The 15,386-nt window shown below is 36.8% G+C and overlaps 1 protein-coding gene across 1 annotated transcript in view; it reads right to left on the bottom strand.

Moving 5' to 3' along the window:
* Positions 1–3,811: 3,811 nt before the first annotated feature.
* Positions 3,812–15,386, bottom strand: part of LOC137089285 (glial cell line-derived neurotrophic factor) — a 37,576-nt gene continuing 26,001 nt past the window's right edge. Inside the window, exon 4 of the mRNA XM_067452826.1 lies at positions 3,812–4,266. Coding sequence (XP_067308927.1) covers positions 3,812–4,266 — 455 coding nt within the window. The remainder of the gene's footprint in view (positions 4,267–15,386) is intronic.

Genomic DNA, 15,386 nt, shown 5'->3' with positions numbered 1-15,386 from the left:
GCATTTCTGTAATACTGCCGCAGTAACTCATTTTTACACACAAATACAGAAACTGAAGTACTCCGCTCCAATATAAATGGACAGAAGTGGAGTCACTGAACCCCTTGTCCTATTTGCATCATCTTTTTTTCCCAGAGGAGGACAAAAACTTTGGATCTATTTCCGTACATGCTGGAGATTTTTGCATATTTCCAAAATAAGAATTGTATTTGCATAGACAACACTGACACTGCCTGGTCGAAGCAAGCGATCACATATGTCTGTATCCAATTTGCAAGCTTAGACACAGTTTAATCGCTTACTAGTGTTCCAATGGCAAGGTGCCCTAAATTTCAAAAAGCAAATTAAAGACACATTTTCTTGTCTACTGTTGATATGTCCACAGGGCACTGATTGTTTAAACTTGATTAATTCCTTGCGTAATTGTTTGACAGTGTGTGGCAAGAATCTGTAAATGTCATAATCATTCAGAATCAGAAGATATGTTGTAATTCAAATACATTCATGACAAAAAAAATTGAAAGCTGAATTGAAATGTAATTATCCATGTAAAATGACTGCATGCCCCATTAGCTGTCGCCTTGTTTTTACAGTAATTAGCTTTGAAGGAAAGACGTGTTTAGGGCTTGACGGATCCCAGCGTGACTCCAATCTCATTTGTAGTTTTGTCCTTAATTACTTTTGAGCTATTTAATTAGACCACAGTGTTTTTCGGTGAGAAAGAACAACAAGGATAAAGACGTTATCTGAAGAAATATAAAGAAACATCACTTTTCATAGTGGTTCATTGGACTCAGACCAAATCAAAAATATCAGATTGTTCTGTGCGCTTTGCATATAAACCGGATTTGTGTTTTGCGTTTCTGACTGGGGTTGAAGCTTGGAATTCGGTGTGATATATACAGGATTTTAATTGGAATGTAGTAGCACGACTGTTTGCACTTTTACAATACGTGTCTGAAAGGACAAGGCTAAACTTAACTCTTAATCCTTTACGTCTGCACAGCTTAGTACTGTCAACTCCACCATTGGTCTTTTCAGCAGTTCATCTTCACACATGCAAGTATCACTTAACTGTGTTTATGACAGATTTCATACTTCGTGATTAGTCCAGTACCTAGAATAACATAAAAGGGTGGAACAAGTACAATCGTAAAAAATAAAGGTTCAGCCACAAACTTTAGGTAACTTGGGTAGTTGTGTAGAAAACCATAAATGAATAAAATAAATTTTGTCCCAAAAATACAATTTTGACCTATAAATTGTCACCCAAAAAAGGGAAATGTATATATATTTATACAAAACAATATCAAAAAAGGTTCAAGAACACCTTTTGCAGAACGCAAATTCTCATTACCATAATTATGTTTTAAAAAATTACTGATTTTCATTATTGTTGTTATTGCAATACAGTATTTATTTTATTTAAATCATCATAAATAAAGGCGGTACAAAAATATTATCATGCACAATGTATAAATAGTAATAATTTTTTCCCTCACTGTAATGCAGATGAGTGCAATCAATTGCAATGAAACCATAATGATTTGTTTTAAAAATACATAATTTTATGTAAAATATAAAAAATGTATGTCTTTCATTTGATTGAGTTTAAATGACACAGACATGTTCTTGACAGATTTTGTGAAATTTAACACTATAAGTACTGCTGCTTTATAAGCCAGAAACCAATACTTTGATCTGAAGAATTAACATTTTATTTTATCTCCAAAGAACCATTTATCCACCGAAGACCCTGTACAGCAGAACATTGTTCTTAAAGGGATAGTTCGCCTCCCCCCCAAAAAATGTGCATTATTTACGCACCCTCATGCCGTTGCAAACCCGTAAGACTTTCGTTCATCTTCGGAACACAAATGAAGATATTTTTAATAAAGTCTGAGCGATTTCTGTCCCTCAATTGACAGCTACGCAACTACCACTGACGCTTCAAAAAGTTCATAAAGAGATCTTAAAGCTAATCCATATGAATAGAGCGGTTTAGTCCAAATTTTCTGAAGAGACTTGATCGCTTTATATGAACAACAGATTTAATTTTATTCACATATAAACATTCATCTGCAAACATGAACAGAAGCTCAACTAAACCTGCTTGACGCACAAGAATGAACCTCATTGGTTCTTACACGTGACACAAACTTGCTTGAGCTTCCATTTTCCACAACTAATGTGAGTTGATGAATGTTTATATGGGATTAAAAGCCTAAATTAAAGATATTGTTCATATAAAGCAATCAAGTCTCTTCAGAAAATATGGAACTGTTCGGTTCATATGGATTAGCTTTGATTTCTTTATGAACTTTTTTGAAGCATCAAAATGGTACATGTGTAGAGTCAATGGACGGACAGAAATCGCTCTGATTTTATTAAAAATAGCTTAATTTGTGTTCTGAAGATGAACGAAAGGAACGACATGAGGGTGAGTAAATGATGACTGAATTTTCATTTTTGGGTGAACTAACCTTTTAAGGGAAAATATCTTCGTTTTAATGTAAAGAACCATCAAAGAACCTTTCATTTTAAGAGTAAAATGTTCCATCTGAATAAGTAAAGGTTACAATTACTTGTCCATAAATGTATTGAGGGATAATAAATGTATATGTTTGCTGTTGGAAAGGTCTAAATCTGTGATTACTTCCCAAAAGACAATGTATATCTCGAGTTGATCATTGTCTTAAACAATTTTTCACATGAACATGTTCATGAGAAAAATGAAGTTTTGAGGTCACAGAGGGACAACGCCTTTGGGAAAACATTTTAAGCCTTACTTTTCCCTATTGCCTTTTTGGTAGCCTATTACTATTTTTGAATAAAAATGTCTGGGTTTAAATTGTCTCAAAGACGAGAGAAAGTGGGATTTGATCAGACATGCTTTGGCAAGGCTTTAAAGTCAAATTTGAGGGCTTGATATACGTTTCAAGTGACAATGTTGTTTTAGGTACTAGCTGTCCTTAGAGACTTATTTTTCTACATGTATACCTCTGATTCATATTTCTGACTAATGTAATCCCAGGAAGTGGGTGCGGTATAACAAGAATCATTGCATGTACATTCTTCTAACAAAACAAACAAAAAAAGATACAAAGAAAGAAATGAGGTAGTTTTCACAGCTGTGTTGCACTTCATACTTCAGTATTCAGATTCGTAACAAAAGCGAGCAGCATACAGTTGTCGCTGTAGCCCTCTACCATTTATATATCTTCGGATAAATACTATCTGTACTTGTTCTTCTGCAGAAGTTTCCAGTGGAAGGCAAAACGAGTCTCCCGCCAGCTTTCGGTTCCATTGGTTAAACCAATTTGAAACCAGTTTTGGCCTGAATTTGCCAGTAACCACTGAAAAGGCAGAAATAAAACTTTTTCCTGTGACAAACTTTCCACAATCGGCTTAAGACAATTCAGGCCTTGTCTTTTGTGTTTTGTGTATCAATTTTCTGTAGCTTTCATTATTTCCATGGTGGCGTACCGGATCCCTCTCAAGGTGTTTTTTGCAAAAATTGCTCCATGATCTCAAATAGTTCCATGGTCACCACGGAATTCTGAAACCCCATGGAATTCTGAAACCCCACAGAATTCTGAAACCCCACGGAATTCTGAAACCCCACGGAATTCTGAAACCCCACGGAATTCTGAAACCCCACGGAATTCTGAAACCCCACGGAATTCTGAAACCCCATGGAATTCTGAAACCCCACGGAATTCTGAAACCCCATGGATTTCTCAAGCATTCTCTGGTATTCCTATGGAAATGTTTAGACATACTCCCTGAAGTTTCCACAGTTTCCTGAATGTCATACGCAACCGCACGCTCTCGCAGAGACGTTCTGGATTGTGTAGAATCTGTCCTTGTTGTCAAAGAAAGACATTTTCTTCTCAAACTTCGTAGGCCGACAACAAGGAGTGTAGCGTGCCTTGTCTTTTTTCCCTTTATCCCGTCCCTGCCGCCCCTTCTCACTGGAGCCGTTATTCAACTGCATGTGCTCCATTACGAAGTCATAGTTGCGTCGTTCATGGATGCACTTCCCGCTGCAGTACCTGAAGCGCACCGTCTCGTCGCTTTCGTACCCGAGCCCAAGTTCGCTCACTGTGAGCTCGATCTCATGTAGAGAGCACGGCTTTGGGCCCTTCCGCGCTCGTTTGGTTCTCCGCCCCGCCTCCGTTCTGATCCTCCTTTCCTTTCTGTCCACCAGAGTCGCAATCACCTTCTTCAGCTCACCCTCGGTGAAGCTTTGGAAGAGGTACGAGACTAGAGGAGGAAAAACACCCAAGAGAAGAATGTTAATGCTCTTCCATAATTCAAGAGACTTAATTGAGTTCTTAGGCCAGAAACATATTTTACACAATGTATGCTTTCCAAACTTCTTGCTAATTTGCCACTTAAATGTATGTGCGTTTGTGTTTCTGTGGCGGTAACAAGTCTCAGTTCTCAAGGGGCGATTGAGTTACCTTTGAATGTCTGTGTCATTAAACTAGAGCTAGGCTAATTTTCCATCGGTTCCCTCCGGAGTTTCTTGTGGGTTTTTTGTAAGAACAGCAGGTTTGGATTTATGAGTAAAGTAAGGTTCATTGTTAACATTACTTTCAAATGTTTTGTTCTACAACATAAATTATACACAATTAGGTTTCAAATGTAAATTTGGAAGCCACTCTGTCTGTTTTTGCTAACAAGAAAGGTTCAATGGGGTTCTATATAGGACTCTAGGGTTCTTGCCTCAATTTTAAAGAACCCTTTATGCCAAAAAAATTGAAATAATAATTAACTTAATACGTTCATGTTTAGTGTTTTCTTTTTTGTGATAAAGTGTGTTATTGAGCTGCTTAATTAAAAAAATATTTAAAAAATATTTAAAAAAAATAATAATTAAAAAATAATTTTTTTTAAACAATTTCTTGTTCACCAAGTTCATCAAGTTTTCCAAGCCTGTATGAATTTCTTTCTTCTGCTGAACACAAAATATATTTGTATTGAAGATTAATTTGTATTGCCCAAAGCAAATTTGCCTTAAAAGGGACAAAAGTATATTTTAAAGAATGTTGCTGAACAGATGGTAGCCATTGACCTCCAGTATTTTTATCCTAATATTGAATTCAATGGATGCCTTCAACTGTTTGATTACTAACATTCTTTAAAATATCTTCTTTTGTGTTCAACAGGAAAAAGTAACTCATACAGGTTTGGAACAACCTGAGGGTCAGTAAATGATGATACGATTTTCATTTTTGGGTGAACTATCACCCTTTAATTCAAACTAAATCTATAAAATGATGGGAACCCCTAAAGGTCCAATATATGTGATGCATGCTGGCAAAATGAATCCAAATTAAAAAAAAATCGTTATTGTGATTTTTCTAAATTATGTGTGATTTGTTATAATCTGAAAAAATAGCTACACCTGTTTGAAGTAGATAGTCAGCAAAGTTAATTATGAGAAAAATCGAGTTAAAGTTTTCTGACATTTCCAAAACATAATCAGCTAGCAACCATACCCTTTTATATATATATATATATATATATATATATATATATATATATATATATGTATATATATATGTATATATATATATATATATATGTATATGTGTATATATGTATAAAATAGACAGCATCTATATTAAGACCTAATATAATGTTAAACATCAGATGTTTTTTCCCAACAGGTAACCAAACGTTCACATTAGACACAACAGATCATGTTTGTGTGAATAGTTGCCAAAACAGATATTTTGAAATACAATAATTCTTAGTTTGTTTTCTGAGTCGTTTTGTGCACAGCTGTCAGTCAGTGCGAGAACAATCGTTTTAATGGACAAAGGAAAGGCCCGCCTCTCAGAAAACATACAAATAAAGATACTTTTAAATGTTTAATTGCTATTTGGAGCATTGCGGTTGCTAGACGAGGGCTTCATTACCCTTTAAGGTTCCATTTAGAACCTTTACATCTAAGAGTAATGTAAGAACTACAACAGAAAATATGTGTAGCAAACAACTTCATTTCCCCCCAAAAAATACAGGGAATTAAAATTCATATTTGAGCTCTGGTTGTGTCTTAATTTACAGTATGTTGAAGAGCAAAGGGTGAAAATCTGTGTTAGCCTCAGAACTTCTTATACTCAAATGTAAACACGGCGAAGTCATGTGGGAACTTCAAATGCTTATTCTCGTCTGGATTTTGCTATCAAGATACTCTTTGAATTGTTTTGCCTGAAAGTAAAAGCTCACTGTAGAAGTTTGTAGTGATTCTTGTGGCAACACGTACTTGCAGTTGCGTTAGTCTGAGACATCTATGCATTCACCCAGAGGTATTTGCTTGCATAGAGTGTGTTTTAGACCTTTAGTAATGTTTGCTTTAAGTATCAACTTTGTCTTGGATGTTTTTACTAAAATTCCTTAGACACAAATGAAATGAAATACAGTAAGAATATAGACCTTACTGAGGATGATTTGACATGAAAACAAGGCTGGCTGTTGGGTTTAAGAGTGTGCAGTTCATTCATAGGTTGCAATGCTCCTCGGTGGATCAGCGGGAAAGTGTGTTTTGAGTCAGTGTTGAAAATGTTATATTTATTGATTTTTGTACATCCATTTTTATTGCAAACTCAATGGCTTGTATAAAAACAGTTACACTTACTTGAAAGCATTATTAAGAATGTGTTAAACTACAAACCAATCAGCAATGTTTTGCATTTTAACGTTTGTTTTCAAGGAAAAGTGTGTTTTAAGATTTTTGGTTTTACTGGCCAGAAACAAAATCATTGTGGAGGCCCTGGACTTTATATACCTTTTGTACTTTCTTTTCATATTCATCTGTGTCTAATTACATTTTTATGGCATCTACACTCACTGTGGTCTCTGAAACTATAAAGTTAATGTGGATAGGCAGAAAGTTTGGTCTTTATAGTTAAGAATTTGAAATGTTCACTATGAGGCTCGTGAGATTACTTGAGTGTTATTTTCTGGAGACACATCTGTGAAGTACAGTAGGTAACTTCATGTGCTCTCCAGTTAAACTAGGATAGGGCTGTGCAGCAACATTATTGCTATAAAATTACTGTGAGTAACTTCTAAATTATTAAAATCTGCAATTTAAAGTCATTATTTAAACTTTGATATTCTCATCTGAATGCAAAAGATGTTTACCAATCAGAATGCAGCATGCTAAAATGGTACATGTTGTAGCACCTTTATTAGAGAAGCTGCACATTTTTATGTCCTACTGATAAAATTTTTGCACATATTTTGAAAGTAAATGCATTTGCAAAAATTTTGGCGAGCCACAGAGCAGCGCAAGATGAACAATTTAGGTTAAAACGTATATAAATTAGGGCTGTCAATTGGTTTCAAATATTTAATCGTGATTAACCGCATGGTTGTCATGAGTTAACTCGTGATTAATCGTAATTTAATTGCACATTTTTAGCAATTGTAAATGTATCTTAAGTTTAAATTACGTTTTTAATACTCTAATCAACATGGGTATGGACAAATATGCATGCTTTATGCAAATAAAACCATACCATACTTATTCAATAATAATCAATAATACAGCATCAAGACTAGACGTATCAAAGTTCATAGATGTGTATCAAAGAAATTGTTCATGTCTCTTAAGCCTAAACTTAAAAATTAAGAATAAGTAGTGATTTCTCTCATTTTAAGAATATAAATGGAGTTTTTAAACTGGCAGTTTAATTCAGAGCAGGGCAAAATTGGTGATGTGAAAGCTGTCATGCAGACCTGTGAGCGCACCAGTACCACACGATACCTGGAGGAGGTCCATATTCCACGAGTAGTGTGGCCCCTTTAAGAGATCTACGTTCCCTATTGAACTGCTGGTGTGTGTGTGTGCTGTGCCGCGATTAACGTGAATAGTGTAAGTAACACGGACTCGGGAGTGCTCTTGTTCAGAAAAGTAACCTGTGCATTCGTTTTAGCCGATTGTAATGTATTTAGTTTAATAAAACACGTGTACTGTAAGCGGTGATGGTGTTAATGATTTACCTCAGACATGAGCGAGAGTGAGCTTCAGTGCATCGCGCTCGGACTACAGAGAATAATGTGCTCAGTGAAAAAACACACTTTTCTTTCTTATAGACCTGAAGTCTAATAAAAGTTAAACAGAAAATATGGTAGCTTGTAGGCAATAACTGTACTTTTGGTTTAGAATAGTAATGTTAAAGGGGCGGTGAAACACTCAGTTTCAGTCAATCTCATGTCAATCTTGAGTACCTATAGAGTAGTATTGCATCCTTCATATCTCCAAAAAGTCTTTAGTTTTATTATATTTATAAAAGAAATATGGGCTGTACCGAGTCTTTCCGGAAGAAACCGAGCGCCTGGAGGCGTATCGTGTGGGGGGAGCTAAAGAATGACAAGCGCGCAAAGCGGTGACGTCCTCAAGCGTGGAGAAACCCATGGCTATCTCAGCTAATACAGATAATGATCCAGAATCAAATCTGAGGCAGAAATAAATTGAACATCAGGACGTCCGTCTCTATGGTATGTACTGTATTTAGTGGCCTTTGTGTGTCTTTACTCGCATTTTATGAGGACATGATTCGGTTTATGGACTATTGTATGCGACTAGACCTTAGAGGTAGCAAGCAAAACGGTTTTGCACATCAGAGTCAGACTAGTGTAACGTTATACAACAGAGAACAGCAATGGAGTAACCGCTAGCGCATTTGAATGACGAAGCACGCGATCGTGTCGTTTACTGATGTTTACTCAAGCGAAGGTAGCCAATAGCAGAGACATTTGAAGCAGATTTACTCACCGGCTGCTTCCAAAGCAGGACCGAACCTCGCTGGGACCGCTCCGTCAAAAACACACTTCTTTGATATGATTTGGTGAAGTCCTGTGACAGCAGTGGCGTGTAAATCCACTTTGCGGCGCGACTGAAACGATGTTGTGAAGCTTCCCGTAACTTCTGCGTTCAAATCGGGTCAAATGCAGCGCTGCCTTCCCGGAATGCTGTGCTGAAGCGTTGAAGTCGCTCGACGTCACCCATAGGAATAAAGTGGAGCGCGGCGCGCGACATAAGTCTTCACGGAGGACTGGATCTGCACCTGAGAGAGTGTTTACGGCGTGCATTTCCTCTCTCTCGCTCTAGTCACGCGTGTGCGCCCTACCGGGAGAAGAGCCCGTACGGCCCATACAAGGACCTTCCGCTCTAGTAACGTCAAGTAGCTTGTGAGAAACCGGAAGGAGTATTTTTGACACAGAAATACTCTATCAAACGTCCAACATTAGTTTTTGAAACTTTGTCTATGTTTAGGATGGGAATCCAAGTCTTTAACAGTGTAAAAACCTCAGTATATATGAAACAGCATTTCACCCCCCGCTTTAATGTCAACCCTATTTTTTCTCTATTAATGTTTGCTGCTGCATCCTTTGCGTCTATGACTGCTCTTTTTCCAATTACGGGCTTTGCCACGGATCAAACGCTAACGTTAACGCATGTTAATAAATGTAGTGCCGTTAAAATTAATTTGCGTTAACACATTATTAATACGTTAACTTTGACAGCCCTAATATAAATGTTAATTTTTTTCTTGAAAATGACCGATGGTTTAGCTAGACAAGACCATGCTCCTCATCTGAGATCGTGCAGAGCATTTGAAGCCCTTCCTTTGAAACTGCATTGATTTTGACTGTAACATTTTGGTTGCCATTGAGGTCCATTATGTGAAGAAAAATCCTGGAATGTTTTCCTCAAAAACCTAATTTCTTTTCGACTGAGGAAAGAAAGACATGATCATCTTGGATGAGATGGAGGTGAGCAAATTATCAGGAAATTTTCATTTGAAGTGAACTAATCCTTTAAGAGCTCAAAGCGCTTGACCTGCACATTTTGTCGAGGATTCCCCAGCTTTAAACCTCTCTGATGACCAGGGCTGTAAAGCAGGATTACGTCCATCTTTAAGAGGGGTTTAGAGCATTTTTGCACTGACTTTTCGAAACTCCATGTCAGTAGTTTTCTTAACACAACACATTTTGTATGTCTCCCTAATTTAACACACCTGATTCAACTCATTATTATGTCCTTAGAGACACCAAGACGGCTGTCAGATAAGGGAGACATGCAAAATGTATACCAGGTTGAGGAAAAACTGCTCTATATGTAAGATGAGAATTGGACTACTTTTTTTGCAGACTTTACAAGTCAGTCAGGGTGTTTTAGGGAAATTGCTTTAGCATGTGATTGTGCACCGTTCATGCTGTTCACACTTCAACATACAGTGAAGTGACGTGTGGCCAAGAATGGTGACCCATACTTAGAATCTGTGCTCTGCATTTAACCCATCCAAATGCACACACACACACACACACACACACACACACACACACACGGTCACTCAAAGTGAGCAGCCCGGGGAGCATTTGGAGGTTCGGTGCTTTGCTCAAGGGTCTCAGTTGTGGTATTGAGGGTGGAAGATAGCGCTGGTTTTACACTCTTCCTGTCAAACCTGAGACTCGAACCCACAACCTTCGGGTTACAAGTCCGACTCTCTAACACAACTGCCCTTACTGTGTCTGAATGCACTAAAGAAACGAGGGCAAATATTCCTGACAATAATCAACTTTATAATAGGGTGTTTAGGCCAACATCTAGAAATGTTCTTATATTTGCCTTGAGATTTTGGACTATTTGGCTTTTTACAATTTGCTATTTAGTGGAAAGAAATAATCCAAAATGCACTTTTAAGTGAATTGCATCTTTTTATGTCTGTAGATTTAAAAAGAAAAAAAAAACTTTATGGCAACAGAATAAAACACGAATTTTGAATCTGGCTTTTCCCAATGTTTAGATCTCTGTTCTTGCAAATGTATGCAAATTAGGGCATTTGCATATCTAAACACAATTTAAGAAAATGAATTTATGCACACACTGAAAACATTTCAGCAAGTTTTATATTTGAAAACCAATAAATAAACAAGCAGCTCTATGCAATACTACAGTATTGTTACTTAATACTACAGTATTTGTTGTGATCATCTTGTCTGGAAGATTTTTTTTGTACACTGTACAAAATTAATTTATGAACGGGTAAAGTTAAGACTTAAAAGTGTCAATTTAAAGGTGCCCTAGAATGAAAAATTTAATTAACCTTGCCATGGTAAAATAATAAGAGTTTAGTACATGGACATCACATACTGTGAGTCTCAAACATCATTGCCTCCTACTTCTTATGTAAATCTCGTGAATCAAAAACACCATGGGAAAAAGTGCTTCTCAACATAAACCCAACCGTGACGCAAGCGTTGGGGATCATTTATTATATGGACGCCCCCAACATTTGCATCTGTCGAAACGTGCATTGTCAGGCGGAAGTGACGGAGCGAATCATCAGGTAAACAAGCTGCTCGCATGGACACACTTCATGTTCCAGGCTGTCCAGGAGACTTTTCTACCCGTCCCACAGATAAAAAAATGTCAACAGTAATGGTTGATGTTTATAATCCAATACCGCAACAATTTAATTCAAGATCGTTCGTTTGTTCGGCCCATTTTAAGCAAGCTTCGCTCAGCGTCTTAAACTGAAGAAAGTGGCAACTGTATTCCTGCAAGCAGTAAGTAGTGATGTATCCACTTATTGACTGCTTAAAATTGAAAGTTTCTTAGAGAGACAGCATTGTCTAGATAACGCAAGATGCTAGTACAGTAACAACAGGAAACACCAAGTACCGTACAAAACTAAATAGTGCGTCTAACGACAAAGGGTAATATTATTTTGTATTACAAAATACAACCGTAGATACGTTGCTTACAGATCGTTCACTCGATCCTTCTAGCAAACGTCACCTTTTCCACCATATAAGTTAAAACGATAGTCATTTGACAAGGCTATTCATTTTGTAAAAATATAAGTTATATATTTATATTTTTGAGAACTGAAGTATGGTGTTTCCTATGATGTTTTTGCCTTTTTGTATTTCAGAATAGGCTACATCAGTCACTGCGTAACCTTAGCCTACATTGTGACTAATGTTATATAAACATGCAATATTGCTGACGAAAAAAGACAAGTCTAAAATGTAGGCTGAATGACACACTTTAAGCAGAACATCTCAAATGGAGATTGATAAAATAGAGCTTAAGCACTATTCGCACGGGGTTAGTATTATCTAGGGACCTCTGTGATTTAGAAATTACTCCCCCACATCTGAGCAAAGCCTGTGATTTTACTCGAATTTACTGACTTCTCCCGGATATAATGTCAAGACTTTGTTATAGATATAGCTGTATGAAATCATAAGCAGGCATCGATATCGTTTCGATTATTTTATAGTAGGCTAATAAATAAACATAATTTCGTTTAGTTAGCGAACAGACGCCATGAACTTGAGCTCAGACCAGCAGCAGGAATCAGATTTCATTCATCACGAGTGAGAAGCTGACAATACGGCAGAAGATTCAGACTATTCAAACTAAATGTAAAAGCTCCTATTTAAACGATTTAAACAAGCTTGTCATTGTACTGTACTGTTCTGTTTTTCTTCATTAAGAACAGTATTGATGTTAATATTAAACACACCATTCAATCAGTTTAATCCCAAATTGATAATCATTCTGAAGTGAAAGTGTAATCCGTGCTGGTGCGGCTGCACGGGAATCCATAACGGTGCGCATTATGAATGCAGACTTTATTCTTTGTGAAAGATAAAGATAGAAATGCTCACAGGAAGAAAAAAAACTTAAAAAAATCTGCCTAATCCTGGCCAAGTCACAGAGATGTCTATTCGCACGGGACTACTATTATCACAGGACCTCGGTGTGCTGCGAAATATCGTAGGTAATTTGTGGGGGAATTTTTACTTTACAAATTAGACATGGCCGATTCGCACGGGATTAAGATCACAGACATTCCCTGCAATTATGACAAATCACCAGAGGTCCCCAGATAATAATAGTCAAGTGCGAATGGGGCATTACTTGTTTAGTGGTGTTTTCAGATCATCCGCGCGAGAGAGAGCTTGCGTGCATATGGTTGACATATTGGACAATTTTAAGTAAAACGCCGGATAGCAAACACGTTTTTTTTTTTTTTTTTTTACAGATAAGCTCTGTTTGGGGGGTTTAATTACTGAAATCTGGCAACCGCACGAATGCGAACTCTAAGTATCTAAGTAACCCGCCAATAGCGCGCCGGGTGGATAAGCCAGTCTGTGATTGGTTCCTGCAGAAGTCTATCAGAAGCAGTAGAAATTAATGTAAGGGTTTCCAGACTTAGTTGCAGATCGAAATGAAATCGCTGGCAGATCAGGCTGGGGAGTCTCTCAGGATTAGTTTTGTGATAAATGTATGTAATTTAATAGTTACTTCAGATGTTATCTGTAATGTTTATAGTCTTCTCGGAGAAGGTGAGTCATATATTATGACGTTAATGTGGGTGTGTTACGGCAATCTGCCAACAAAGGCAACATATCTGAACAACATGTAATTATGGAAAAAAATATTAAACATTAACACATATCTTGTGTTTATCTTGTGTTTAGCTGCAGAAATTGATTTTGTAATAGCTTATACAATAATTAACACAAGCCTCTATTACTACAATTCTCTATTTCAATCAGTGGACACCCCTCAGATATGGTCCTTTTAGAAGGCTGAGAAGCCTCCCGGTGCTGTCACTGCCTTCTGCCATTTCTTCTCATTCAAAAAACAATGCTGTGCCTGTGCCTGACTGATGCTGGCTGGACAGGACTTACCGCAAGTTTTCAGAATCACAATATTCAAACACCGTTTTAATGATGATTACGTTTTAAATGATAACACTAACTGTCAGTAGGGGAGAGCGGGGGAACACTTTTTGACTTTCTCAGTTTGTGTAAATCCCCTTGGGGTTTATGTTTCCCCACATTAATTCCCCACATGTCTAGTACAATTATGTGGTTTTGTTTCATTAATACAGTGAATACTTTTTGTCTTGATTTACCCCGAAAGAATGGAAGTGAACTGTGATAACATGTCACAGTAAATTGTAACATGAGCAACAACTTAACATCTGATCTAATAGAAAAAAATATAAAATATTTTGTCAATAAAATACAATTATTAACTTTTTAAAATTAAATTAATGGCATTTTTAATCATTAAAAATATACTCATTTTTGAGTTTGACAACAAATACATCGCTAAATACAACTATACACCATAAATCAAAACATAATAATAATGAATCATTTCTGAACATTGACTCTCAGTCATTATTCACAGTTTCTCATAGTTTCTCAAAAGAATAACTAAAAATATAGAATATAGCCTAATAGTGTATAGTTCTAATAAGGACTCATTGTAACGCAGCAGTGTGACAACATGCCCCGCCCGAGCAACTGAGATTTAAACCCAGCTCCTGTCTTCTGCTGTTAGATCAGCATTAAAGAACGATCTTAACTGTTAAATTACAGATGTAAGATTAAAATAATATCAGATTTGTCTTATTTTAAATAAACACTAAAAACAGAGATAAAAAAAAAAACTTAAGACATTGACTTTTCCTATGGTTATAAAAAGATGTTCAGTGATATCTTCCAAAGATTTTTTAACTTTTGGCGCATTTTTTTTCTCTAAATAATGTTGATATGGCAACTAGTAAATACACAAAGTTTTGTCATGCTGTCATGTGTGGAAAGTTTTAAACCACGTGTATTATAACTAACCCTGCGTTAGGCTGTGCCCCGCGCTCCCCTATACATTTTATCATGAAAGCCGCCATCGTCCCATCACTAATGCAGAGTCTGAGTTTGTGTGGAGCAGTTTTAACGGTGATCAGACACGCATGTAAATAAAGCATTGCTCTTCACCCTGAAAGCCGCAGTGCATTTATTTATTTAACTAAATCACAGCCTTTGTGATTGCACAATAGCTCTATGCTCTTACGATTTTTCATGCATGTGCATTGTGAAGTCTTGAAAATGGTCTAATAATGCGAATCATGGATTATCGTCTGTGGTATGCATGTGCCACTTCCAGGTTTTTTTTTGTTTTTTGTTTTTTTGCAGAGGACTTTTTCAAATCGAGCCCTAAATTATCTAAAATTCTTCCCCTATTCACCTGGGCTCTTGCCTTAAATATGAAGTGGGTTGACAGATGCTGTGACCCGATGATATACAAGGATGTGTGTGACTGAGCAGTGTTTGCTGCCGAGACATGTATAAACACAAAGGCAACTGTAGAATGACATATTAAAGGGATAGTTCACCCAAAAATGAAAGTGTCATGATAACCTGCTTACCCCTAGTGCATCCAAGATGTAGGTGTCTTTGTTTCTTCAGTAGAACACAAATGAAGATTTTTTTTTAATTCCAACCGTTGCTGTGTGCCAGACATAATGCATGTGAATGGGTAACAACTCTAAAAAACA

Source organism: Pseudorasbora parva, chromosome 9 (genome assembly GCF_024679245.1).
Source record: "Pseudorasbora parva isolate DD20220531a chromosome 9, ASM2467924v1, whole genome shotgun sequence".
Lineage (NCBI taxonomy): Eukaryota > Metazoa > Chordata > Actinopteri > Cypriniformes > Gobionidae > Pseudorasbora > Pseudorasbora parva.
This window is presented reverse-complemented; position numbering and strand designations above follow the sequence as displayed.